This window comes from Phaenicophaeus curvirostris, chromosome 1 (assembly GCF_032191515.1).
Source record: "Phaenicophaeus curvirostris isolate KB17595 chromosome 1, BPBGC_Pcur_1.0, whole genome shotgun sequence".
Taxonomy (NCBI): Eukaryota; Metazoa; Chordata; class Aves; order Cuculiformes; family Cuculidae; genus Phaenicophaeus; species Phaenicophaeus curvirostris.
The window spans coordinates 191024094-191051530 of record NC_091392.1 but is presented as its reverse complement, the minus strand read 5'-3'; the positions used below and the strand labels follow the sequence as shown (position 1 = coordinate 191051530).

The 27437-nt window shown below is 40.7% G+C and overlaps 1 protein-coding gene across 6 annotated transcripts in view; it reads right to left on the bottom strand.

The window, feature by feature from the left end:
• The window catches only part of TENM4 (teneurin transmembrane protein 4), a 373803-nt gene that overhangs the window by 147632 nt on the left and 198734 nt on the right, over positions 1-27437 (bottom strand). For all 6 annotated transcript variants that reach the window (XM_069883272.1, XM_069883268.1, XM_069883269.1 and 3 more), the window contains 2 exons: positions 9400-9501; positions 3977-4171 (listed from right to left, as the gene is read on the bottom strand). In XM_069883272.1, coding sequence (XP_069739373.1) covers positions 3977-4171; positions 9400-9501 — 297 coding nt within the window. The remainder of the gene's footprint in view (positions 1-3976; positions 4172-9399; positions 9502-27437) is intronic.

Here is a 27437-nt window from a genome sequence, read left to right as displayed (position 1 = left end):
CATTTATCCAGGCCTACATTAATAAATGATATTTCTAGTAAGAACAGACTAATACCAATTAAGAACAGAATAAGAATAATATTCCCTTGCACACATATTGTGCCTCCATTTATTCCATTAGAATAACTTAAATTACTGTTACTAATGAATTCAAAGCTGAGCTCCAGTTTTCTGAGAGAATTTTACATAAAGATTTAGCAGAAGTTTATGTCCTTATTCAGCAAAATGTATGCTTAAATTGAAGAATGGGCTGAAATCTATACAAGTTTCACAGACACTTACATAAATTTCACATTAAACATATCCTCAGACAGTTTTCTGTAGTGGAATTAAAACATGAATTTTTTATATTGGTGTTCTGATTTTATTTTTATTCAATTAATACTGTTTTTTAAATGGGGGGGGAGGTTCCCCAAAAGAAAGAGTTTCTTAACAAGATTGGAGACCATTTATTTAGGTGAATGGTACAGCAACGTGCACCAAGACTGAATGCACTGCTGCCCAGTTCCTGAGTTATGTGTTTTGTAGGTAACTGCCAGCTCTTCTGCCCATGAGGGAATTTCACTTGTCAATCAAAAACTATGAAATGCACCAGACACCCTTCCAAAAAAGGACTTGAGAAGATGATCATCTATTTATATACAAAAGCATATAAGACAGCCTGGAGAAACTCTTCCCAGCTCTTGAAACGGTGTGTGGTAGTGCCCTGGGTATCAGTGACAAGTGTCAGTTTGGCTAAGCAGCCAGGGGAAAGCCATCCAGCTCCTGGCTCTAATACAGGAGAGCAGAACACAGCCACTGCACGCACAGCAGGCTTGCAGTTCATTTTTTTTTCTCCACTGTAAAAGCTACTAAGTATCCCAATGACCTGTTTAAGATCCAGAAACCTTAAAAGGAAACACAACAGCTGCTCTGATAAATCCCTGGATTCTCAAAACCTTCTCAGTCTGACAAGTAATGGTTCAGCAATTACTATCCCAAGGCATGCAAGAGCATTTTTTGGTTTTTTTTTTTTTGCTTCCTGGAGCTCTGCTCATAGCTGGAACAATCCTCGAAAACTGTAAGAGGTTGGAAAGGATGAGTCTATAAATCTCCTTCACTGTTAGCGAGCTGGGAGCTAGGGTGCCAATTTTAGCATAAGACCCTTGGAGCCCTGGCCCTCTTCTTTCTCAGCAGTAATAAGTACGAAAAGGACTAAGAAATGGACCAGCAGCCTTGTACATTCTCAGCAGATAGTTTGAACATAGAGAACAAAGATCACAGGCTAACTGACATGAGGCTACCTCCAGGCAATTAATCATCCCCTCTGAAGGTCAATTGGGAAAAAGGTGAGTTTTAGAGGGGGCTCCATCACAGGAGGAAGACAATCTGCTACCTCAGCTCTAACACAGGCGATTATAGGAGGGGAATGTGCATGTCAGAACCCCCCATTTATCATAATCCCAAGGCCATTTTTCATGTTGAAATGAGCCCTTTCAGAAAATGTCACACACAATGGCTACTTTAATCTCAGTCTCACTAGCTGTATCTCTTTAGGCTTTCTGCACCATCAGAAGGGCCCTGGGACAGGATTATGGGCTTCTACTTCTTAATCAATTGCTCAGTGGATTCGGAGTACAATTATATACTTCTAGGGAGTTCTGCTTGACAAATTTAGCTGCTCAGCTCTGGGAGAAGTGGAGATGGGGAGTGGGGCAGGAGGGCAAAGCTGACAAAATCTAGTAGACTTGGAAAAAATTCAAAAAAAGAAGAGTTTTGCATATATCTGTGTTGGTGCTTGGAAAATGTCCCAAGTAGTCCAATTCCTGGTAGGACAATGTCCCATTTAGAGTTCAGCCCTGTACAGAACCTTTGCTAGGGGCATAAATCACGCAGCAAGCAAAGTTACTACCTCTTCTACACTTTCCTCCAATATGCTTAGTGCTTCATTGGTCACACAAGTTATTAGGCTTATTTGGTACCCAAAGACTACCTTGTTATTTTTCACTGCTTAAATGTGTTCCCTTCACTTTAATGTCTCACTGGCTTAGCCCATGCCTCTAAAAAATACTGGCAAATAAACTAAGGAAGGATAAAAGAAAAACTCATTTAAGATTGTTGGCTGATGTTTTATAAATAGTGCTGAACTTCTGGGAGGGGGGTATAAAAGACAGAAGAAATTCTGGAATGAAAACCCATTATAAACATGGACTAAGTAGTGAAGCTACAAGAACTAAGAAATAATAACAAGTAATCAATACCAGATGGTACTTCTTAGAAGGGAAATTTAAAAGTAAAAGCAATTTAAAAAATAGTATAAATCAACTTTTTTTCTAGATCTAAATTTATATATATATGTCCTCAAGATTTCCCACATGGCATTTTTCTGAGTTACTCCCCCCGACACGACACAATACAAATTATGCCTTGAATATGAAAAACAAATGCATACTTGGAAAAATACTAAACAGCTCATAATAAAAATCATGTTCCTTTTGTTCTTCATTCTTTTCCAAATTTTTACCTATTGGGACTGATACTGTCCCCTGCTACAGTGATAACATGAAATAACTGAGTAGTGTCTGGCTTTTCTGCTTTAAATGTGACCAGGGAAAAAAGGTTCTTTTTAGAAAAAGGGTAAATCTTACTCTGATTTACACACATTAAACACATCTGGCTGGAGGCAAAATCAGGATCTTTTCATTTCTGTTTATCCAGTAAAGATACGAGCTAGTAAATACGAGGTCTACGGAGATGCTTTAGAGATACTTCAGTAGTCACCGTCTTTGGGTTTTGCACGCCCCATGGCTTCATTGAATTGTGCTTTCTTAAACAACAATGAAGATTTCTCAAGAGATGGCTTATTGTTTAAAAGCTGATACTGTCTTCCTCTCTAACATTTACCAACATTGAAGCCACGTTACATCAGAGATGTCCCACTCCAATACGTTTAACGCATCAAAAGAACTGCTGGATTAGATGCCATCTGAACACCCGAATCCAATTCAGCCTATCTTCATTGTTCATAAAATCATGCCATTTCAGGTAAATCTTTATTCTGTATACATGAAAACAAATATAAATTATTTCAAACCATTGTTATTCTTACACATGTCTCAAATGGATGTCTTAAATCTATCAGGTGGTTCAGAGGCTTCACATATATATTTGTAGAAGCATAATTTAAATATAATTGTTTATCAGGTCATCTACATAGAATTCTGAGAATAGTTTTCAAAAGTGTTCAACATTATTCTTTAAATCAGGCACTTTTGGATTTTTTTTATTACTTTCCAAATGCTTTGTACTCTTACAGAACTGTTCACTTTTTTATTTAGCAATAAGAAGCAGTCACAGACTCAGGAAGATAAAGGTTTATGATGGCAGGTGACTTCTTACACAAAAAGATTAAAGATAAGTGCTAAAAGGCACCATGTTTCTGAGCCACAAATCTAAATGTAAATGAAAAACATTTGAGGGCTAATGTAAGCAAAAAGCTATGGAAGAGCCATTAAAATATTATCTGATTTTGAAGCAGAATTTAATACAAGTCCTGAGCACTTCTAAGCTTTTAAAGCTGACACGAATCAGGGACTTTCTCTCACACACCACCATTTTGTGTATGCAAGCAACTGAAATCGGTTGGCATAGCACAGCAGAAAAGAAAGCACTGTAAAAGTAATTATACGTTTAGATGTGTAAATGGAATCGATGCTTTAATAAGAATATTTGAACATATGATTAGATGTTCTGGTCTTTCAACTAGATTTGTCTATCTGAAGCATTTGATGGCTTTTCATCCAATTATTGGACAAACATGATAGCTAACGACAAGTTATTACAACATATCATTTTTATGCTGCTACCATGTATCGTATCTCCAAGGTGCCTATTACTGTTCTGTTTAAGTGCCAGTCCTACTCTGCATTGCCTCCATCCACATAATTATATAATGACAATCAAAGCAAAAGGCAAATTGAATATGTCTTGCAAATACCTTCTTCACAGCTCTCGCCTTTGTATCCTGGATTGCAGATACAGGTCCCCATGATGCAAGTGCCATGGTTATTGCAGGAGACATCAATGCACTGGTTCGTTGGAACATCACATTCTGCTCCCTTCCAGCCACTATGGCACAAGCACCTCCCCTTCATGTACTGCCCATTTCCACTGCACAGCACTGGGCAGGACGCTGGGTAAAGATAGTAGAAATCACATTAAAACACAACTCTACATGGCTCTCACTTCAAAAAAGAGCACGAGAGTCTGGCACAGGATTTATATCCTTCATCCACAGTTTTCAGTGGGATAAGTCACTCTTTTCTTTGCCAAAAACAGTTCTTTTACATGGATGACAGCCAGCAGTTAACTGTATGCTCCTGTGAATGTTTAGAACAAACAAATAGTGCTATTGAGTTAGAAATCTCCTTGCCTTGTGGCTCTGATATGTTTTTTCACTAACTAAACTCATACTTTTCTTGTATTCCAACTTTTCAATGTACTGGTGTCCTGTTTCAACAGCACCACTGACCTCAGATTGCTTACCACTCTCCCTGACCCACCACCGGACTTCATACTTTCCTTGAAACTGCCTCTGCTGTGGACCTTAGCTGTACACAGATCAGAACCCTCTTTTTCTGTTGCAATTCTTAGCCTTGTGGGTTTCAATTGCTTTGCTCAGAGTCCAGAATGCTATGTTGAGACAACTTTCCCAATTTAGCTCGTGTCATACCATCAACCTAATCTCCACTACTCCTTTTTTAGGTTATTGCCTCTGCTGGACTCCATTTGTTATCAGACACAATGCAAAACTGGCCTCTAGTCTTTCTAAGCTCTTCAAATCTATCCTCTGATCTTTGTATCAATTTATAAAGGAGTTTTTAATTGTCCTTGTTTCCAGCAAGTTGGCTGATTCTCAGGGCCCACCAGGTACAGAATTCCTTCCCTGTGATAAAGGGGAGAAGAGGAGGATGGCAACTTCAAGCAGTGGTATGATGGATCCCAGGATTAAGTATTTTCTGAGCTAAATGTGGAAAATGTCAGAGTTGGATTGGATGAACTGAAGGTTTCCCAGGGAAGGAGAGGGCATCAAGGACAACACCCCAGCTTCAATGATCAAAGCTTTGGTAATTGCTGCTGTCTAAGCTTCCTCCTTCAGCTCCTCTCTGATGATTCTTTCTCCCTTTTCTGTTCTCTGTATCTGCCACCTTATGCTCCTTTACCCTGTTCTCATTTTTCCAAGGAAGCTGCTGATTTCTGTCCCTCAGAAACAATACCATTTTCCTGTTTACTATCGCTTGAAACTTCTTGCTTAATCTCTGTTCCCTTTTTCATTTTGCTGAAGCTGAGCTGCAGGGGCATATGTTCAATACAGACTTCCCGTGTCCACTGTTGCACATCATCCTTAGGTAAGAGCAGCCGGGCTTCTCATCTCATCCTCAGAAAGGCAATTCATTAAAATTTTTATGCAGGACAAACATGAAAGGAATATTCTAGTCCTCTGCTTAATTCAACTCCATTAAGTATGTGGTGAACACAACATACCTCTTTTGCCTTGTTCCTTACTCAGAATATACACAGGAAGAGGTATTTACATAGTTAAGGGTTACATTACTCTCCTTTTCTTCTTACCTGCTCAGGTAGTAATTATACAATGTCCATGGTGCATTTTTCCTGTGTGTCGTTACAGTTAAGTTTGTTAAAGTGCTACAGAAATATAGCAATGCCAATACAAAACATTTCCAGCTCTGACCCTTGAGCCAGTTTGATATGCAGTGAACTATATTTGCCTGATCAAGATAAAAGAGATTTAGAAAAAAACAGAATTTGGCAACTATTATTAATAAGGAGGTCTCTGTTCACTGTAAAGGAAGGACACTGCAGTAGTGCATTTCAAGTGCATCATTTGCAAGGAGATATCTACCTATACAATACAAGTCATTAATTGTTTAAGATACACCATGTTGTGTACATGGTTCACAGCAAACTCAGTCTGCGATTTCACTTTTCACCCAGGCTGATGGTATTTTTTTGCCCCCGAGTCTCAAATTTCATATACCCAGTAACTGAGCCTTTTCTTTCAAGGCACTGGAAGAGGATAGCCCGCAGCTCTTTTCAACAAGAAGAAAGAATAATTGCCATTAACTAGTGAGGGGTTGCTGAGAAAGACATGTTTTCTGACAAGACAACTGATCACTCAGTAGAAGATCAGATAAATTACTGCCCATCTGCAATAAGACCATTACTCTACTGAGCCCTCTATGGAGAACATTTTCAGCATAACCTGGAAAGTGCCACTACAAATGTCAAGGCAATGGCAAGAACAAGACCTCCTTTGTAGCATAACATAATGAATACAGACAAAAGAAGTTTCTGGATTTTTTCTACTGCTACTTGGGCAACTCCTTTCCATATATAAAGACATATAATCATTGCTTGATCTTTCAGCTTCCAACAAACAATATCTAAGACGCCAAAACAACAGTGATTCTCTAATTTGTTTATGGTAGCAAAAACCCAAATGCACAGACCTTTTGTTGTAAAGTTTATCATCCGAGTGTAAAATCATTTGTTTGTTTACTTTTTACAGAACTTTACAACACCGTCTTCCGTGTTCAAATAGGCCTTCAAAAGGCCTGTGAATACATCTCTGGTGATTTATTGTCATTTACTTGGTTTAAAATAATTGGTTAATAATGTTAATAATTAATCACTATAAAAAACAGAAGGGATTTCTGCTCCACAGTTTCCCACCATTTGGACGGTGAACTACAAGGCTGAATTCAAAACAAAAGAACACCCAAGAAATCTATGACTTAGAAATCTTCATGTGGGCAGAGACTTGCTTATTTAAGAATTACTGCTTAAGTAATTCTAAGGGACTGATACGTGGCTACAGACAAATACTGCAGTAGCCTTACACAGGCTTCAGTTGCTACCCTCTGCGGGATTTGTAGCTCAAAAGCAGCATCTTAGATTCACCTGAAAAACAACAGGAAGCCAGTGCTGTGGCCCTTGTATTTCACGCTTACAGCAAGATGATCCACTTAACAAACCCACTGGGTGGAAATGCATACACAAATAGCATTTTCACGCTCTGGGTATTAATTTGTCCTCCTAAAGGCAGAGAGTAATCTGTGACCTAAACCCAGATGATTCTGAACCAAAAGACAGACTCAAATGAAAGCTGTTTGTATCAGCCAGAGTAAGCACTCTAGTGAAACGGGAGATACTCATGTGGCTCGACTGAAATGCCTGAGAAAGCTGATTATATAACCTACGAGGGAATCACAGAATCACAGAATCAGTAGGTTGGAAAAGACCCACAGGATCATCAAGTCCAATGATTCCTATCAACCACTAAACCACGCACCTCAGCACCTCATCCACCTGTCTTTTAACCACCTCCAGGGAAGGTGACTCAACCACATCTCTGGGCAGCCTCTGCCAGTGCCCAATGACCCTTTCTGTGACAAATTTTATTCTGATGTCAAGCCTGAACCTCCCCTGGCAGAGCTTGAGGCCATTCCCTCTTGTCCTACCACCTGTCACCTGGGAGAAGAGACTAGCACCCTCCTCTCCACAACCTCCTTTCAGTTCATTGTAGAGAGCAATAATGTCTCCCCTCAGCCTCCTCTTCTCCAGGCTAAACCACCCCATCTCCCTCAGCCACTCCTCATAAGACTTGCTCTCCAGCCCCTTCACCAGCTTCGTTGCTCTTCTCTGGACTCGCTCCAGAGCCTCAACATCCTTCTTGTGGTGAGGGGCCCAGAACTCAACACAGTATTTGAGGTGCAGTCTCACCAGTGCTGAGTACAGAGGGAGAATAACCTCCCTGGACCTGCTGGTCACACCGTTTCTGATACAACCCAAGGTGCCATCGGCCTTCTTGGCCACCTGGGCACACTGCTGGCTCATGTTCAGTCACTGTCAACCAACACCCTGAGGTCCTTCTCCTCTGGGCAGCTTTTTAGCCAGACTTCCCCTAGTCTGTAGCACTGCATAGGGTTGTTGTGCCCCAAGTGCATAACAAAAGTTTAAATATTCTTATTCACAGTGAAGAAGCTTCTCCTTCTCCACTGACTCTGCAGGGAGCCCTGGGAGGAACAAACCCTGAACATCTGCCCCTACGTAAAATAGGGTCAGTAAGAAGGAATATGCTGTGGGAGATGGAAAAAACTTTTTGTCTCCAACTCTACAGATTTGAAAAGGAACTTGGAAATGTAAACCAAGTGTAAGGAAATGCAAACCAAGTGTGACCTGAGTCAGCAAGAAGTTTGACAGAACAGCTCTTAGGGATTGCCACATCTATCTTCCTGGACTGTGAATTCTAAAACCTCTCTGGGGTTTTAGCCTGGACCACACTGCCTCAGCAGAGAGCTCCTTGCCTGTGGGGTATGCGGTCATCCTTATCTCTTGGCTTCACTACAGGGATGTGACCCAAGATCAGCTGGAGGGGGAGAGGACATGAGGTTGGATGGAGTTTATATCTTTCTTGGGAAGGAGCCAGCCCGCTTTCTGAAGAAGAAATGGGCTGGGGTGAAGGCCTGACCTTTTGCCTTAGCAAAGCTCCTTGTGTGGGCACTAACTTTTTACACCACTCCCCTTCCAAATTTATAAATCTGCACTTCATTTGTTGGACTGTTTGAGCCAAAAAAGACCTTGAAAATGTTGATGCACAGCATTCTGGCATTTCCCACATGCAACATTTTGATTTCTTGGTCTGAAATGTGTTCTTACTATAAGTATTTCAGTTTCTTTTTAAAATGTTTAAATAACCTAAAAATTTCAGGTCAAATGAAAATCATTCCAAAGCCATTTATTAAAAATACTTTTCACTTCAGCTGAAAAATGTATTTTATTGTTTGCTGGGCTAAGCCTCCATCCCAGTCTCAATTTTTTTTTACTTTTGTACAGAATATCCATTTTTTCCTGCCATTACTCTATTCCTATCCTGATTCTAACCCTGCCCCACTCCCCACAGCTAGGCTGTCAGTGATCATTCGGAGCTTAGGCAGACTTGTAAGGCCTGTAGCAATGAAAAAAAATGGTACTTACTTTTTCTACAATCAGCATCTTGAAAGAAAGTATCACTATAGGGTCTTGTCATGCAATGATGGAGTACTCTACTAAACAAACAACAATGCCACCTTTTTAAGTCATGTTTTCTAAAGTCACTCTCAGAGAGAAAAAATCCAGTGTGACATTTTGCCTGTCCATATGCAGCTAGGGGGTTTCTGTTGTTGCTAAGGTCACAGCAATCACAACAAGTAAGAAACAAATGCACCCATCTGAGCCATTTCCATTCTATTGTATGGGTGAGGTGTACTTTATAGAAGTCACAGGCATGAATATAACTACCACAAGAAAAAGGTTAATCAAAGGAAAGACAAGAAGAGTTAATCAGGTATAAATTCCTACCTCTTCCACAGTCAGGGCCCAGAAAGCCCAGGAAGCAATGGCAAGTTCCAGACACGCAGTCTCCATTCCCGTAGCAATTACTGGGACAATTATCCACTGACTCTGGAACATAAAAGAAGATTCAGATACTTCTTTAGGCAAGACAACACCTCTGAGTTTTGGGAGGGCTCTGGATGGAAGGACAGCTGGAACCTCAAAGCAAAGTGGTGGTACATCTGTAATGGGTGGGGTGGAAATTCCAGCCCAGTGAATAATGGCTGCATTTTCATAGATGGTTCACCAGGCTTTGTGGTAGCAAAGATACTTGTAAACTACCCAGCACTGCAAATGAAGAGGAACAGCTGCAGCAGAGATGCGCAGAGTAGTTTCTAATCACAAATGAATGGAAGCCTACTTCTGGATGGGTGTTCTCCAAACAACAGAGGCTTCTGAAGGACATTTTAAAGAACGTAGTGTACTTTAATGATTCATAAAGGGTAACAGCAGCTTTAAATAATAAAGCCAGTTTCAAGCCTTTATGTTTTAAGTCTTGGCATCAGACATCTCATGATCAGATAGCTCCACACAGCAAGGAAGGTACACGGAAGAGCTATCACTTTTCTAACACTTAAGCTCTATAGTTAAGCAGAAATTCACGTTACAGTGTGTGGAAATAAAACCATACTGTGTAGTCAACACTTCAGGCTTGAGCTGCCATGTCTATTCCAATCATAAAACAGTCATGCTACCTACAATAAAGAAATAGCAACTCAGGCATTTATACTGATATTTAAATATGCAATATCTCACTTAATAGCAAATATAAACACAAAACTATCCTGTAAATGAAGAACTAAAATTAGCCCATATGTATACAGTCTTCAGAACTTTGTAATAGTTTAATTTCATTGCTGAAAATGAAAATAATTTTGCTTTATACATTTTTTCTCTATGTCTTTCCAACACTTACACCCTTCTTGCCTCGACGAAACAATGCAGAAATTTGGAAAAAAGTTATTTATTGATGCACATACACCCACTTACACATATGAAGAATGTACGAAGTGTGAGTACTGTGAAGCACGACAGTGAGATAGGCAAGGAGATTTAACAGCTCCTCTTGCTGAAAGGGTCAGACCTTTTCCTCTAATTGTCTCCTCCTAGGTACAAGTTTAAACTTCCTCTTGTGCTGGTTCTGGCACTTGTCAGACCCTTCAAAGAGTTGTTCAAATTCAAAGGGTGGCAAAAAAATTAATGCAGAAAAGAAAAAAAACAAGTGAACTGTTTTCTACTGCCTGAAAACTTGGAGCAGAAGAAGTAGGGCCATGCTATTCAGCACCAGCATAGTATGAAGATGTCTCATTAAACTTCAATATTGCACTGCCATGCTGGGTCAGGTCTGCAGGCTGTAGCAACATAGGGGTTCCATACATGTGGCCTTTGAAGTCAATGGCAATACCTATGTCAATGCTTGATGCAGGACAGACTCCCAGTGTTATGACAACACCTACAGCATATTAAAAACATTTTTAAGGCTTTTTTCAAGCTTTTGCTTTAAAGGACTAAATTGATTCTTGGTAAAAGGGTAAAATATCTATGCAACTTTCTTGATATGTTTACATGTGAAAAATAATTAAATAATTGAAGCAAGACCTACAAAGCAGTGTAACATCAGGCATGGCACCTGTTCAAAGTGTAACAGTGCACCACATCAGCTAAAGGGTAATCTTTGTTGCTGGAAATAATATTTTGCATTTATACTGTGGTTCAGCTCATGTACTGGTGATGATGACCTTGTGATGCCTAGGATGAGAGAGGCAAGACCCAGTACACCAATTACATGCCTACTGTAGTTGAAACTGAATGACTCTCATACAATATACTGACTATGGACAATGGGATCCAGAAGTGCAGTGACCACAGAAATGGAGCATAGCTGTGTTTAGGTTAGGTTACCAAATTTCCCGATGCTTAAGGGTGAATCCATCTAATGAACTTTATTCCAGTACTGCTCCCTTTCCCTCAGGACTGGTTCAGATGTAGATGTTGTCATCAAAGACATCTACAATTGGTCAGATCCCATCCACAATGAGCAAGAGTAATGCATGTAAAAATAATAGTCACGTATATTTTGTCTTTTATGTATGGATCTGGTGTTTTACTTCACAAAAATGCAGTGATGTGTACAGACAGCACTTCATATATCACTATCTCAGTCCCTGATTTCCCAGATTCTTCTTTGCAAGTGTGCCCTAATTGCATCATACCATATTGTGGCCAACACAAAAAGAATAAAAAAAACAGGAGAATGAAATGCATTGTACCTTCCTCTCTGAAGCAGCTTTGTAACTCTTAATTATGGCCTGGAAACCCTAGATTATTAGTAAGAGAGTAGGCCCTTAAAAATCCTTTCATCCTACTTCACTGCTTTTTCTGATGCTCCCTGTTTTTCTAATATAGCCAAAAGTAACATTTCTAAGTGCTCTCATTTTACTCTAGCTCATTTTGCCCTGGAATAACCTGCCTGATAAAGAGGAGATGAAGTGAAAAGAAACTCTTCCCTTCCAGGGAGTGGTGCCACTTAAAATTTTTTCACAGTTAAGGATACACACTTGCCTGGTGTGACTGTGGGCAATTAAAAGTCTCTGCACATTCCCAAAAGTTCTTCACTACTGAGAATCAACTCTGAAAAGATTTATGCAGTACATCTTAGTCTCAAAACTGCTCCCAAATAGCTCAAGAAGTATTTTCATAAAGGAAGTGTTAAATGAACATGTTTTTTCCTCTTGAACTCCAGAGGTCCCTAAGGCTTGGGACTTAGGCCTGTGAGCAACACGACTGAGAGCTATGTGCGCAATATTGAGCATTTAGGCAACCCACTCAGTGGATGAGGTAAAGCCTGTGAACTCTGTCTGCCTAGACTTTAGTAAAGCTTTGACATAGTTTCCCACATCATTCTCCCAGAGAACCTGGCAGCTCATGGCTTGGATGGACATATTCTTCACTGGGTAAAAATCTGGCTGAATGGTCAAGTCCAGAGATTTGCGGTGAATGGAGTTAAATCCAGTCGGCTGCTGGTCAAAAGTGGTGTTCCCCAGGGCTTGGTATTGGGGTTCAACAAGACCGCATGTCAGGTCCTGTACATGGGCCACAACAACTACAATGTTCCAGGCTTGGGGACGTATGGCTGGAAAGCTGCAGGGTGTTGTTTGATAGCAGGCTGGATATGAGCCAGCAGTGTGCCCAGGTGGCCAAGAAGGCCAACAGCATCCTGCCTTGTATGAGAAATAGCGTGGCCAGCAGGACTACAGAAGTAATCATTCCCCTGTACTTAGCACTGGTGAGGTTGCACCTTGAGTTCCGTGAAGCTGGTGAAGGATATGGAGCCTAAGCCTTATAAGGAGCGGCTGAGGGAACTGGAGTTGTTTAGTCTGGAGAAAAGGAGGCTGAGGGGAGATCTTATTGCTCTCTACAACTATCTAAAAGGAGGCTGTAGTGAGGTGGGTGTTGGTCTCTTCTCTCAAGTAACAAGGCCAGGCCAAGAGGAAATGGGACTCGGGCTGCGCCAGAGGAGGGTTAGACTTGATGTAAGGGAATGCTTCTTCACTGAAAGGATTGTCAGGCACTGGAACACACTGTGCAGGGAAATGGTGGAGTCACCATTCCTAGACATATTTAAAAGACATGTAGATGTGCTTAAGGACATGGTTTAGTGGCAGACTTGGCAGTGTTAGGTTTATGGCTGGACTTGATTTTAAAGGTCTTTTCCAATTGAAATGATTCTGTGATTCTGTAGTCCTATTTATACACTTAGTACATTCATAAATTGGAATTTCTTTTTAGTTTGAAGATTGCAGGCATCAGCAAGTCATGCGTACCTAAGAATTCACAAAAAACACTGTGTCTTCATCGAGGACTAAATTTAGTTTCAATAGATGTAGACTGTGCCAACTGGAGAACTGACTTGCTTTCTGTCCCTTCTGAAATCTATGTGTGGTACACATGTCTGTGCACACTGCTTTGACATCTAACTTTCAAATTAAAAAGGAGGTGGTGGGTGACTTGGCAGAAGAAATTAGGGAGTCATTATGAAGGAACCCTGGAAAGAATGAAGAAACAAATGGACAAATAAATTTGCACATCTGTTGCAGAAGCTAATACTTAGTCTAATTATTATCTAATGGGACTTAGAAGAGATCAAACTCTTAACTTTTAGAGAGACCTTAAGTTAGTGGCACAAAGCAATTATCTGCCTTTTAAGTATGTCTATAGTCAACATTACCACAGTGGTGACAAACTGTCAATCAATAAATAAAACCAGGCCACTGCAGTTATGTCCAGGTTCTAGTCCCTATTTGACAACTTATTCTGTAAGCTGTTACATATGATTATGAGGATATTTTCCAATACCTACAAAAATCCATATGGTGTTTCATGAATAATGCCATAAGAACTGCTTTAGATAATCATGACAAAGTTTTGTTTTGTTTTATTTAATTGTTAAAGTTCACTGTGAGACCATGGACAATTCTTTTTTAGAGAGATATATGTCCTCTGTTTTCAGTCTGACTCCCACAGGTTTCTCTTGGCTTCCCAATCTCTGATCTAATTGACACCAGCTGGTAAGGGCAAAGATTGTTAATTGGAGGGTCAGCCAGTGAAAGATGCATGATACTTTCACATGGTATTGCTATTGTGTCCAAAGAGAACACTGAAAATGCAGCTCCCGTGCCACCTTCCAACAACCAAGGGCAGTAGAAGTAAGCCTCCTGAAAGAAAACAACTCACGCTGGGGATACACCAGCAAAAATTAAGGCAGTGTGGCTTCAAACAGAAGCTTGCATATGGAAGTAATTGTCCTGCCAGCTTCAAAATTTAATCAGCAACTGAAAAAACAAGTAATTTCCTGAATAAACATAGTGAACATCCAGATCTCCTCTGAGAGAAAGAGTATGTGACATAACGAGACTCACTGCTTTCAGATCCACATTGTCGCCTTTGAGAGGGGTGCAGAAATGCCTTGTCTACAGCAGCAGGCACTCCCTACCCTAGTCCAGCCTGCCTCACTCCGAGAAGGATGTACAGAAGAGCTTCTAGATTCATAAAAAGGAGAGAAGGAAAACATTAATTAAGTGTGAAAACCTAAACTTCTCCAAGAGCTAAACTCCTTTTTTTCTGAAGTACTCTTTAGGGTCCTTCCCACTCAAAAGCACTAATTACCAAGGCAGAGAAAGAAACAGATCATGGTCTGGAGCAAACCAACTTTACTGCATACACCACGTCAGCTTACAGCTGCTGAAGATACTTTAGGATTTCTGCCATTTGTCTCAAGGGACATTTTTTCAGTACATGTAATCTCACAGCTGGTAGACTTTGAGGGAAACTGGGGTGAAATCTTTATCTCATTGCTTGTTTTCCAACTGCAATCGCTCCTTACGCCTATAAACTGTCACAATCCTGCCCAGACCCATAAGACTTCACACTACACTCTCTTTCATTTAGGGATGTCACTGAGTTCAATAGAAAATTGCTAATTGTTACCATTCCCATTTTTTTTAGGCTGGTAATCTGAGGCACAGACAAATACACTGTTTGTCTCATATCATAAACTGACTTGTGACAGCGACAAAGCTCCAAGGCTAATGGTCTGCTCAGGGGAGCACTTTGCTGCTGACAAAAAGCCCCATGAAAGCCAACTCTACTGTGGTGAGCTCTATAAAGATCTGTCAGTGTGGCTTACAATTACCTACATGAATTACCTTTATCCAGATAAAACACAATAAACATATTAAAGAGGCTGACAAATTGTTAGACCCTTGATGGACTTCCTTTTTATGTACTCAGCACGTTTGTTGGTCAGCAGTATAGCTACTTTAACAGTATTTCTTGCCTTATTTATTTACTATGCAACATTCAACTTAATAGCTTGTTTCTATATCTTTGGGCCAGAGGCCAAGGCAGATGTTTGCCTTGCACCAAATCCTATTAGAGGCTGCAGTAACACAATTGTGTGTTAAAGATAAATATTTTATAGCTTGCACTTGCCACCAAGCATCATCATTCCCTAGGCATTTACAGGCAACTATCTATTGGCAAAGAAAAAATAGTTATCTAGCTGGCAACTGAAGGCAGCAGCTTCCCTGGGAGTTAATAAGCACCAGGACTGCTTTCTAAGAACTGATTAAATGCCATTCAGTGGAGTGTGGTTGTATGAATTCAAACGTAACTATTTTTTTCAATAACCTCAAAAAGTTGTTCTAGAACTAGCAGTGTTTGGAATCAGAAACATGTAGGAACAGTGCTGCAGTGGAAGAATTATACTTTGATGAACCAAAGCTAAACTCAGTTTCCGGAATGAAGGTTTGAAAATGAAACTTGTTTTACCAATAAGAATATTAGAAGTGAGAGGCAAAGAAAAGAGCAGGGTGTTTTTAGGTAACCTCACTGTTTGGCCTTTTCCACTAGCAGTCTAATCCACCTTTACACAAGAAACAGCCTCAAAATCTTTTGTGCTGGTGAGAGGATATATGAAGCTGCTGAGCCTGAAGTAAATTGCCATATCTTCCAATCTACCAACCCAAGGAGACACAGTATATATACTGATAGGCATAACAAAAGTTTCTACCTTTTCCTTATAAACTTCAGCCCACTGCATACACAGACACATTAATTTTAAAAAAAAATATGCAAATTTTAAAGTTACTGGAGGTGAAACAAGTATTTAGAGGAGAAGTATTTAGAGGAGAAGTATTTAGAGAGAGTCCAGAGAAGAGCAACAAAGCTGGTGAAAGGGCTGGAGAACAGGCCTTATGAGGAGCGGCTGAGAGAGCTGGGGTTGTTTAGCCTGGAGAAGAGGAGGCTGAGGGGTGACCTCATTGCTCTCTACAACTACCTGAAAGGACGTTGTAGAGAGGAGGGTGCTGGCCTCTTCTCCCAAGTGACAGGGGACAGGACAAGAGGGAATGGTCTCAAGCTCCGCCAGGGGAGGTTTAGGCTAGACGTTAGGAAAAAATTCTTTACAGAAAGGGTCATTGGGCACTGGAACAGGCTGCCCAGGGAGGTGGTTGAGTCACCTTCCCTGGAGGCGTTTAAGGCACGGGTGGATGAGGTGCTGAGGGATATGGTTTAGTGTTTGATGGGAACGGTTGGACTCGATGATCCGGTGGGTCTCTTCCAACCTGGTTGTTCTGTGATTCTGTGAAATGTTTACTGTATCAAATATCCTTATTTTTATGCAGAAAGAATTGTTCCTGACTGTCCACTGACTTATTTTCTGCCTAGTCTGGCTGAAGATGTTTTGCTGTGAGGAAGGGAGCGCACAAGGAGCAGGGCAGCAGGTAAGTAGATTCCATGGTTCACATCTGACCTTGAAATTCTCTGTGTGAGCTGCATCAATGCAAAAGGGCTGTGAGCAGTGTACAGCATCCCTCTCATGTGACAATGAATTATATCCCGTGGGAGAGTGAAGGGACACCACATTATTTCACCTTATTCCCTGCTGCTGCACCACAGCAACCTTAGAAGCCACATATTCTTTCTCCTAGACATGCTTGTCCAGGATAAAGCTGTCACCTACAAGCTCATTGCAATAACATCTCTCTTCACAAAAATGCTCCCTGTCATTGCCCCGACTACGTTAGCAATAATTTTAATAGGAAGTCAGGCAGTATAACATGAAAGGCAAAGAAGATTCTGAAGCTCTGTGAACACATTTAATTTACTTCCCAGTTGCAGAGCTTGCAGTCTTGTTTATTTTTCAAAGAAATGATGCTGCTTGATTCAATTTCACTGCAGGGTAGGTAGGATTCTAAGCCTAGAGAACTGTCACCTGCCCTTGTAATTGTGATAACAATGCCAAGGGAGACATGGAGGTGAAAGGGGATAAAACAGGTTTCACATATCTCAAAATATCAGACTTGACATTATGAGCCAAAAAATAGAAAAGGGAAAAAAAAGTCCTCTGGAAACAAAGGATATATGGAAATGCTGGGTCCGGTATTCTCTTTCTCCTCCAGCTAAAGTTTGAAAAGACTGATTCCGTCTTATGGTACATCCTCACCTGCTGAGATTTCGATTTTGTTGCTTCATTTGCGTTTTATAAGGCTTTTACATTTCTAGCTCAAGTAATCCACACCTGGCAGCTAGAGATGTGAAAGTCTTGACAGCATCATGGAAATTCAGTCATTATTTCTGAGTGCTCTTTCACAGTTTCCTCTTCTGCAGGGCACCTAGTGTGATGCTGATACTGCTAATGCCACTTGATATCGTGCCAGATTTTGATTCTTTTTTCCTTTTTTGAAGGCTAGGAGGTCTGTTTTAATTAAAGATCCATGCATGTAACCCTGCTTTGCTCTCACATCCCAGAGGAACTCTAACCTTCATGTACAGGTATAAGGATGCTATATTAGGTAAAGGGCAACTGGCAGGCAGTCCTTCAAACAGTCCCCTAAACTGCTCCTGATCCTGGAAAGTCAGAGTGAAGTACAGTAATCACAATATCCAATTGCATGATATTCTCCCCTACTCTTCTTCTGCAAGAACTTTAAAACAAACACATTAGCAATGGCAGATACCCCGTATCTCCATCAGTGTACTGACAGCAAATACTTGCTCCAGCCAGCAGTGACTCTAGAGCCTGAATCATTTTAAAAGGTGACGATGAGGCAGAAAAAGTTTGGCATTCGGGATCAGATTGGGTTGCTTATCAAAACCATCAAGAACTGCTGAGTTTGCCAAATTTGACAGTACATCATGTGAGCACATTTTCCTTTGAGATGTCTGTATTTCTGCGTTTAGGCCTGGCTTCAGATATCTACCCAGGTACTCAAATGGCTCTCACTACAATGGTGTCAGTCTTTCTCACACTATTTCAAGCACATTTGACACCACACCCAACTGGAAATACTACAAACCCAGCCTTTTTTTTTCTGCATCAGGCAGAAACAGGCAATAAGTAGGAATAGCTTGAAGAGTAAATACAGTAGAGAACAAGCCCAACCATTTCAGAAGTCTATGCCACATTTGGTCTGAACTTGGTTTGCCTTTCTTTTACTGCTTCCTTTTCAAGAAATCTTCCCTGTGCAGAATCCTTATAATCTCAAGCTATCAGATGGTTGAAAGCATACAGTGTAATGGGATTTTGAAAGCATTTGGGCACTGGTCTATGTATACTAGCATTTAAGTTAATGGTAAAGTCTCTTCTGACTTCACTGGGATCAGAATGAAGGCAACTCTTAGAAAATCCTGCTAATGTTTTTCTGCTGTTCACTGGGATATACAGGGAACACTGTTTTCTTCCCTGAGAATGTGAGCAATGCTAAAAGCATGAAAAGGTCTATGAAATACACTTCTTAAGGAATCGTACATTGACCATCTGAAAAAACTCTCTGTTCTAAATCACTTGAAATGTGATCACAGGTTGGAAGTTAGCTGGGGAAAAAAAAAAAGAGTGAATGATTTTAAACAAAGAGTGGCTGCTGGGCTGAAGCCTTCCTCTTCCTTCTACAATGCAGCTTCTAAGTAAAACAACACTTTAATACCATACTTGTAACATGCAAATGACAAGGCTTTGGAGATCTAGAAAGACACCTTACAAACATTTATTTTCTTCCTCGTTTTTCTTTTTTTTCAACTGGAATACATTTAAACCTGAATTTCAGTCCTGTAAATGAAACTCTCATATCCCCACTTTGCCCAAGGGATTGCAAAGATTTTTTGTTGTTATTGTTGTTGTTCCTTCTCACTCTTACAAATTCTCACAAACTAATACCGGAAACAACAATTATTCAGCCTTCAGGGTTCAGCTTCTGGAGCTGCATTAGCAAGTGGCAAGTTACTTCACAAATAGTACACTACAATTTCTGCTCTTGTAGCCCAGGGCAAGGCTAAAGCTGGCCTTGAATTTCATTTTAAATGATGTTGTAAGTTGGTGTATTCTAGGGGAAAAACCACAAACCATTCCTGCATACACACACACAGAAAGGACCTCAAATGTGATCTCATTTGGTCAAAAAAATGCCATGAAACCTAGACAATGCTATAATTTTGGGTACATTAAAGATTAAGCTTCCTTTTACATAAAGTCTAGCAAATATATCCTACCTGATAAATAAGTCTGGAATGACTAACGTCTGAGGTTCAATTACGTGGGCAGGTGCCTGGTGCGTACAACTCAAGTATGATGCTTTGTCTCCAGCCACTGCTACAGAAGGGACTGAGTCTTCCCTAGGTTTTATGTCAGACCTGCCCTCAGTTCCCTGGGGCATCTCAGGTGCCGCCAGACGCCTCAGCGTGGGCCACTGCATTGCACTCACAGTGGTCTTCGATCAGGGCCAGAGAAAAAGCAGAACTCATGGCTCCATTTCTGCCTCTGGCAGACTTGCTGCATGAACTTGGTCAAATCATGTTCCTTTTCAGAGCCTCCAGCAAGGCCTCTAGAAATCAATTTAACATAATTTAATTCCTTTTTTGAGGCTGTTGCAGCACTTAGATAAAGAAAGCACTCATATACTTAATGCACAGAGCAGCAGTTATCATTTAAGAAGTCACCATATTCCAGGAGTTACTGTACAAACTGTGTCCTTCTCATTCCACTCAGCTGCTGTGGAAAAGGAGAGATTGGCCCGGTGACTCCCGAAGTGCCGATGTCATTAGTTTTTGCTCTCTTTTGTGATCTTACATGCCAGCACATACACTTTAATACAGCCTTTGGAAAAATATGTCTTCAAAAATTCTGTTGTTCCAGTTCAGAAAGGGTTCTCCTTTTTTTTTGCCAAAGTGGACAAGTAACTCCCACAACCTTATTTCTGTACTTTAGCAGGGGAGCTTTCATGGAAAGAAAAGTCTGCATAGAGCAGTTCTAGCAGCTCAATAATACAACATGGGAATAAAACAAGCTGTGCTTACGTTAGCCTGCAGTCTGGGGTGTATGGAAAAAGCTATATACAAAAGTATAAAAACGAAAACCATATGCACTGTTTTACACATTTCTCCAGAAAACCTCAGACAGTACTATATGCCATGTTATTAAGGCAGAATTCTGCTGTTCTGGAAAAAAACTGAAAAAAGAGGACAGAAATAACAGAAAAAGAAAAAAGGCTTTAACTTCAATATTAAATAAACCTTTACTTTAAAACTAAAGTAATTACTCCAATCAATGAATCTTTTGTACAAGCTCTGTCAGATCAAGAGAACTTGCCTGCAAACAGAACAGACAAGCAAGTTCCAAGGCTATCAGTCCATGCAGGTACAGACGTAGGCAAAGGTTTTAAAAAAGAAAAATCTACTTTCATTTTTCTACCACTTTAAAGCATGATCAAAACCAGACAAAATCTGGATCATTAAAGACATTCAGATGTCTAAATTCTACTGAGATGAACACTTATTAGCATCCAAGCAATCTTTACAAACAGGGCTTAATTTCTTTTGTACCATATAAATGAAAATATGTGTCTGCTTGTCCATTTGTCCCACCCAAATCAATAGTGATCATAAGATCTATTGAAAGAGGAGTGTCGATATACAACTCAAAATTTTAAAGAAAGAGCCATGAAAAATCTCCTATGTAACATTAAATAAATTATTCCATCTTTGCTTTAAAGCTAAGATACACACTGTAATTTCTGCTGCCAGCTTTTTCTCAGAGAGCATCAATGAAAAGATACACTTTGCATGGAAAGAGCACCTGCAGAAGTTTTTATAGCCAAGTATCTGACCTTTTCAGGCTTCTTATTATTTAATTATTTTTGAGATGTGTCCCTAATTTCCCCTTTTATTAGAGATGCTTTATGTCTTCAAAAGAAAAATCCTGAAATAACAATTTTTCCTGCCATTACGGCTTGGGAAGCAGGGTTATTATGAAAGAATTGTTTCAGATACTTGCAGAGAGAAAAAAGGTCACCACAAATAACATGTAGATTTGAAATGACTGGTCTGACTTCAGGTTTCTTGGAACTGCTGTGGCTCCAGAAGAAGCAGGCGGAAAGCTGCAGGTAGCACTTAGGGAACAGCATGCAATAGCATCATGTACCAACATTAATGAATGAAGATGAAGAGGACTTACGAACTGGGAGCAATGCTTGATCTATAGGAGTCATCTGAAAAGGCAGACAGGGAGATAAACCAGCACTGGGATGTGCTCAAGCCCTTGTCTCACTTCACTGGGAAATGAGACTGTACATTAATTTTTGGGAAAAAGGTATAAAGATTGAGGGGATCACTGATAAAGGTATCATCGACTTCTAGATGCTGAAGTCTTAAAGACATGTATCACTACCAATCTAAAAACACCATCACTGTTCTACCTAGAATAGCAAACAGAAAACTTCTGGGCATGGAGAGTGCAAACTGATGTGAAAAGTTTCACCTCTGCACAGCCCTCCTTCCATTTCTAGATCCAGACTCAGGCTATGTTTGCTTTCTATTAAGCCCTATAAAGCTAATAGATTAGGTCTACACCTAGGCTGGATGAAGAAGTGAAATCTCGCCAAGCACACAACTACACCTGCTTGGAGAGGGGAATTCTTGCAGCTCACAGGAAGCTCAGACAGAGGGAGTTCACCCCATATTTCTGGCTCTCAAGGGTCATACCCTACTTATCAGTCTGGGATGGATTGGGCTAGAATGGAAATGGCAGTCTCTTCTGTTCTTGACTTTCTTCTTCATGTACTAATCCTATCAGGCTGGGCTGAATTTGGCTGTCTTCTTCCCATCCTTCTGATGGACTAATTCAATTCTCAATGAATGACCTTAAGTACAGTAGGCAGCTGGTTGTTTAGTGGAGGAAACTTTGCATATGCTGCAGCATAACCTCAACCTACTCTGTGGATAAGCGTAAGTTTTCAATGAAGCAGACCTGCCAACCTGAAGTCATCCATAACACCAAAGTCACAAGGGAAAATAAACCAAAAAACCTAGCATTCCCAGGCAGGGACTCAAAAATGCCCTTTTTACCTCCTAACTGAACTAGGTGACTGTATCTTTTCTAAATACTACCTGACTGAGACCGACAAGCTTCACCACACTCAGAGAAGTTAGGCAAGAGCCAAAAGCAGGAAACAAATCATCAAAAAAGGGATAGCAGCAACAAGAGGGTAATCAGAAAAGGCACTGACCATCTGATAGAATGTCTGCCATGCAGGGCCTTGTAATGGGACACAGAGAGCTGAAGGCAAAAAAATATCTGCAGACCACACAAAGAGTTGCTGTTATTTTGCAGGAGAGGGATCAATAACATCAAAGGTGAAGTTGTGATTTTCCTCCCTGTCATGTTATCACATGCTGCTGTATTTCTTTTTCAGTGCAGAGCAAGAAAAGTGTTGCAAGTCTGGCAAGGAACAGGCTATTAATTAATTAACTGTATAGGATTACTACAAGGTGGAAGCTCAAAAGTCCCTCAGTGAGACAGCAGAAGGGCTAAGACGCCTGTGCTCATGCAATAGGGGAGAACACCACTGTTCATAACTGAGCACTTCCATGGAGCAGCTGGAGTCCCATTAACAGTTAAAAGGTCCTGATTCAGCAAAGTACTTGCTAAACTTTCTGCCTCTTTTGCTGGATACAGCCTAAGGAGAAGCTCAGAAAAGGGCAGCTGGGACATTAAAACCACTTTTCCTCATTCAGAGTCCTGAAGATATAATTGTACATAGGGGAGTTTTAAATAAAGTGATTCAAGCATTAAGGAGCTAAAAGAAAATGTAAGCTGGAATAGATCACACCCCATATTAGTCCTCAATATTTACATGAAACCTACTTAGACTGTTCCAGACATTAGCAAAGCAAGTGTAAATAACGTGAATGGTTTCGAGACTGTGAGTGGATCACACTTATGCATCCCTGCTGAATTGGAAGTTGATAAAATTAGCTTACACGTAGGCAGTAAAAGCAAGGGAAACAAATCTGAGCTACCCAGGCTCTTCCTTTTCTCTTTTCTAATAACAAGTTAAACAAAAAGATAGAGCGTCATACAATTATAGAATGGTTTGAGTTGGAAGGGACCTTAAAGGTCATCTAGTTCCAACCTTCCTGCCGTGGGCAGGGACATCTGCCGTTAGACCTGGTTGATCCTTCATCCAACCTGGCCTTCAGCACCTCCAGACATGGGGCATCCACAACTTCTGTGGGCAACCTGTTCCAGAGCCTCACCATCCTCACACTAAAAAATTTCTTCCTAATATCTAATCTAAATCTTCCCTCTTTCAATTTAAAACTGTTACCCCACATCCTGTCACTACATTCCCTGATATAGAGGCCCCCTACAGTCTTTCCTGTAGGCCCCACTTAAGTACTGGAAGGCTGCATTAAAGTCTCCCTGGAGCCTTCTCTTCTCTAGGCTAAACAAGTCCAACTCTCTCAACCTGCCCTTATAAGGAGGTGCCCCAGCTCTCTGATCATCTTTGTGGCCCTTCTCTGGACTCGCTCTAGCAGATCCATGTCTTTCCTGTGCTGATAACTCCAGAACTGAATACAGTACTCCAGGTGAGGTCCCATGAGAACAGAGCAGAGGGGAAGAATTATCTCCCTTGTCTTGCTGGTCACACTTCTTCTGATGCAGTCCAGGATACAGTTGGCCTTCTGGCATTTTCACTCAGTAGTAAGGAAGAGTCATTCCTGTCACCTCTCACACAAGACTCATGGCAAGTCTTATAATTGCCTCTGTGCTCTGTAATTTCTTCTCTCCTCTCTAAGCTCAGTCCTGCTGTGTATTGATCCTCTGTGGGTATCCTTCACATGTGTGAACTGCTGTCCTTGGGACTGCATGCAGGTGGGTTATATTTTAGGCTATTGCAGGAAGGGAGCTTGCCTTTTGACATATATTGCAAAGTGCTGTATGTGCTGACAGCCCCTTATAAATAACACCGCCATCTCGCTTTGATATGGGAAAGTACTTACAGTAGTTTTCTTTATGAGTAGTAGAGGGGCAGGAGGAACAATGGTCCTTCTCTTAAGCTTAAGTGTTGTCTCTTGCAGAAGACAAAAGGGAGATGAAACCTTGCAGCCTATCACGGGTGTTCTACATGTGTTTCCTGTTGCTTCTTGGGTGACATGCTGGTAAACAGAGATGCTCTCCTTTCACAGGCAGCTGATTTTGCTTTTCCTTTTGATTTCTCAGCGGCCCCGCACTGCCAAGCTTGGCTGAGCTCAGCAGTAACAGCTGCTGGAAGACACTTTCTCTCTGACTCTGTAGATGCTGTTTTCAGTCTCTCAGATGTTTCTTGTTTCTACTGAGCAGATTTTTGGCCAACATCTCTGTCTCAGATGTGCTGATTCCAGCTGATTCCTAAGCCTACTATTTTGCTCTGTTTACACAAGATTGCTCTGAATAAATCACCACTATCAGGTAGAGGTGAATCCACAAGGCACTTTTCAAAGAAGTGTTTCTGTTAGAAATTTCAGAAAGTGCCATTAACGCCATATACAAAAAGGTGAATTTATTATTGTCCATTCCTTTATAATGTCTGGCATTGCAATTCAAACGAACGATATATATAAATGCTATGAAATGATGACAGATTTCCCAGAATAATCTTTGTTTCTCTCCATCTGAATTGCCTGTGTCATGCAGAAGTATAAGCTCTTGACAGGCATTATGACATCATATTCTCTCCAGGTTTACATGCAGTGGCAAGTAAGAGGCACATATTTTGATACCACCTAACTCTTTAATGATGATGATTCCACATCGTTTTAGAAAGCAGGCTAAACTGCCATATCCTGCCCTCAAAATCAGTGTTAATATTCCTGAGTGGATTTAGTAATAGCTATATTGGATTTCAAAACTGTATGATGAACAGCCTCACAATTTATGAAATCAGCTGTTATAAAACTGCAATATAGATGCCTTTTTTCCATTTTTCTCCAGTTTTCTCTGGAATAATGGAGACTAAATAATTACAGAGAAGCACTGCACAGTAACTGCAGTTGATATTGTCATATAGAGACTGCAGTGATTGTACTAGCTCTGAAAAGTTCAGTCTATTGGAATGTAGCAGATATATTTGGAAAATCAGCACCCTTTCCATTCAATAGTTTTATTGGCGAAGTAAAACTATGGTCCTTTACTCAGTTGAGTACGTCCTTACAGGGGAAGTTTGCTTGAGGAATGACTGAACAGTTTGGCTTTACAAACTTAACATTGTGATCACTATTATGCTTTCTACTATTATTCTTCACTGTTAATTAATACTTAATGCATTTTTTCCAGCAGTTCTATCAGCCTCACAGCATCTCTGGGGAAATGTCACTTTCCTCAGTTTTACACTGTTAGCAGCTGAAGCATGAGCCTGGGCTGGGTCAGAATTAGTACATCAATCAGAATTCAAGAGTTCCAGGCTGCTGGTCCTCTTCTCACATCACTAAATGCTACTTCTTCCTGCATCAAACACACCCTCACTACAAGTCTTATGTCAGGAGGGATGTTTTTCTACATGCTCCTACCACAGAAATCAAATTAAATGGTAGCTTGCCCCTGACAGTCAACACAATTCCTCTGCAGGTTCTTCACCTCACAGACAGATCTAAGGCTTCCATCACATATGACTTATTTGTTTGGCATTGCAATTTTATACCCTGGTTCATAAACACTGTGTCAGGTTGCTGTATCTCTTTACTTTGGCACTAACAAAAATTATAACACTACAGTACTATAGTATTTATAGACTTAAAATCTAGCAACCATGTCTTGCCGCACCTCAGGAATACACTAGAAAGGTTCTAAAGCATTACAGTACCTTTACACAAAATGCCTGCCTTGATTTTTTTTAAAAGCAAGCTGTTGAGACCTAGACTAAGAAGAAAGATACCAACATGCTAAGGATATCACATTTTTTTAAGTGTACTTATAAAAATTCTGCATTTCTCTGGCCAAATTCTAGCCAAGAAGCCACATCTTCCTATCTAAGACTTGTACTTATCTGAAGTGAGTTTCAAAGTGCACAGCTTGCACCTAAAGAGTTTTTCCTGGACGCTACAGCTTTGAATCATAGAATCATCATCCAACCATTCCTACCAAACACTAAACCATGCCCCTCAGCACCTCGTCCCTTAAACACCTCCAGGGAAGGTGAATCAACCACCTCCCTGGGCAGCCTGTTCCAGTGCCCAATGACCCTTTCCATGAATTTTTTTTTTCTGATGTCCAGCCTAAACCTCCCCTGGTGGAGCTTGAGGCCATTCCCTCTGACAGTGGGCAAAGTGATCCTCATGTGCCGTGCAGAGCTCTCTATTGAATAGCAAAAGAAAACTTCTTTATACTGAAACACAGAATGGTCCAAGGTCAACAGGGGATATATGGAATATGTTATATAATATATATATCTCAGACTGCTCTGCTTACCATGTGGGCACAAAGGTACATCAGAGTATAAGCTAAAAACCCCTAGGATTGCATTAAAAGCAGTCTGACACGCTTGTCATCCACACCATTCCCCTACCCTTTAGAGAAAAACTAAGAATGCTTTGTGTTCCCTATCTCTCCCCTTATTATTAGTGCAATAAAGGCAAAAGAAAAGTCTGGCTAGAACACTCAGCATCACTTTGAAAACAAGAACAACTGGTGACCGTACTTTGAAAGTATTTTGTGCTGTGACAGCCTTACTGATTCTCAGGAGTGAGCCTGGAAGTCAGGACCGAGCCTGGAAGTGGAACTCTAGTGCCTGAGAGATGGTGTGCTGGCAAGGACCAACAGTATATCACCACAGAGCAAGTGGGGGCGAGTACATCTGGTGACAGAAAGGATAAAATTGGCACTGAGGGGTTAGATATTCCAAGGACCAGTCAATTGGGAATGATCACTGTTCCCTTTATGAGGGCTGAGGGTTCACCAGCCTAGCTGAAGTGCATTTACACCAATGCATGCAGCATGGGCAATAAGAAGGAGGAACTGAAAGTTACTGTAGGGTAAGGAGACTATGACATAGCTGCCATCATGGAAATGTGGTGGGATGACTTGTATAACTGCAGTGCAGCTATGGTGGGGTATAAACTCTTCAGGCAGGACAGGAAGGGTAGGAGAGGTGGTGGGGTAGCCCTCTATGTTAGTGAGTGCTTTGATACCCTCGAGT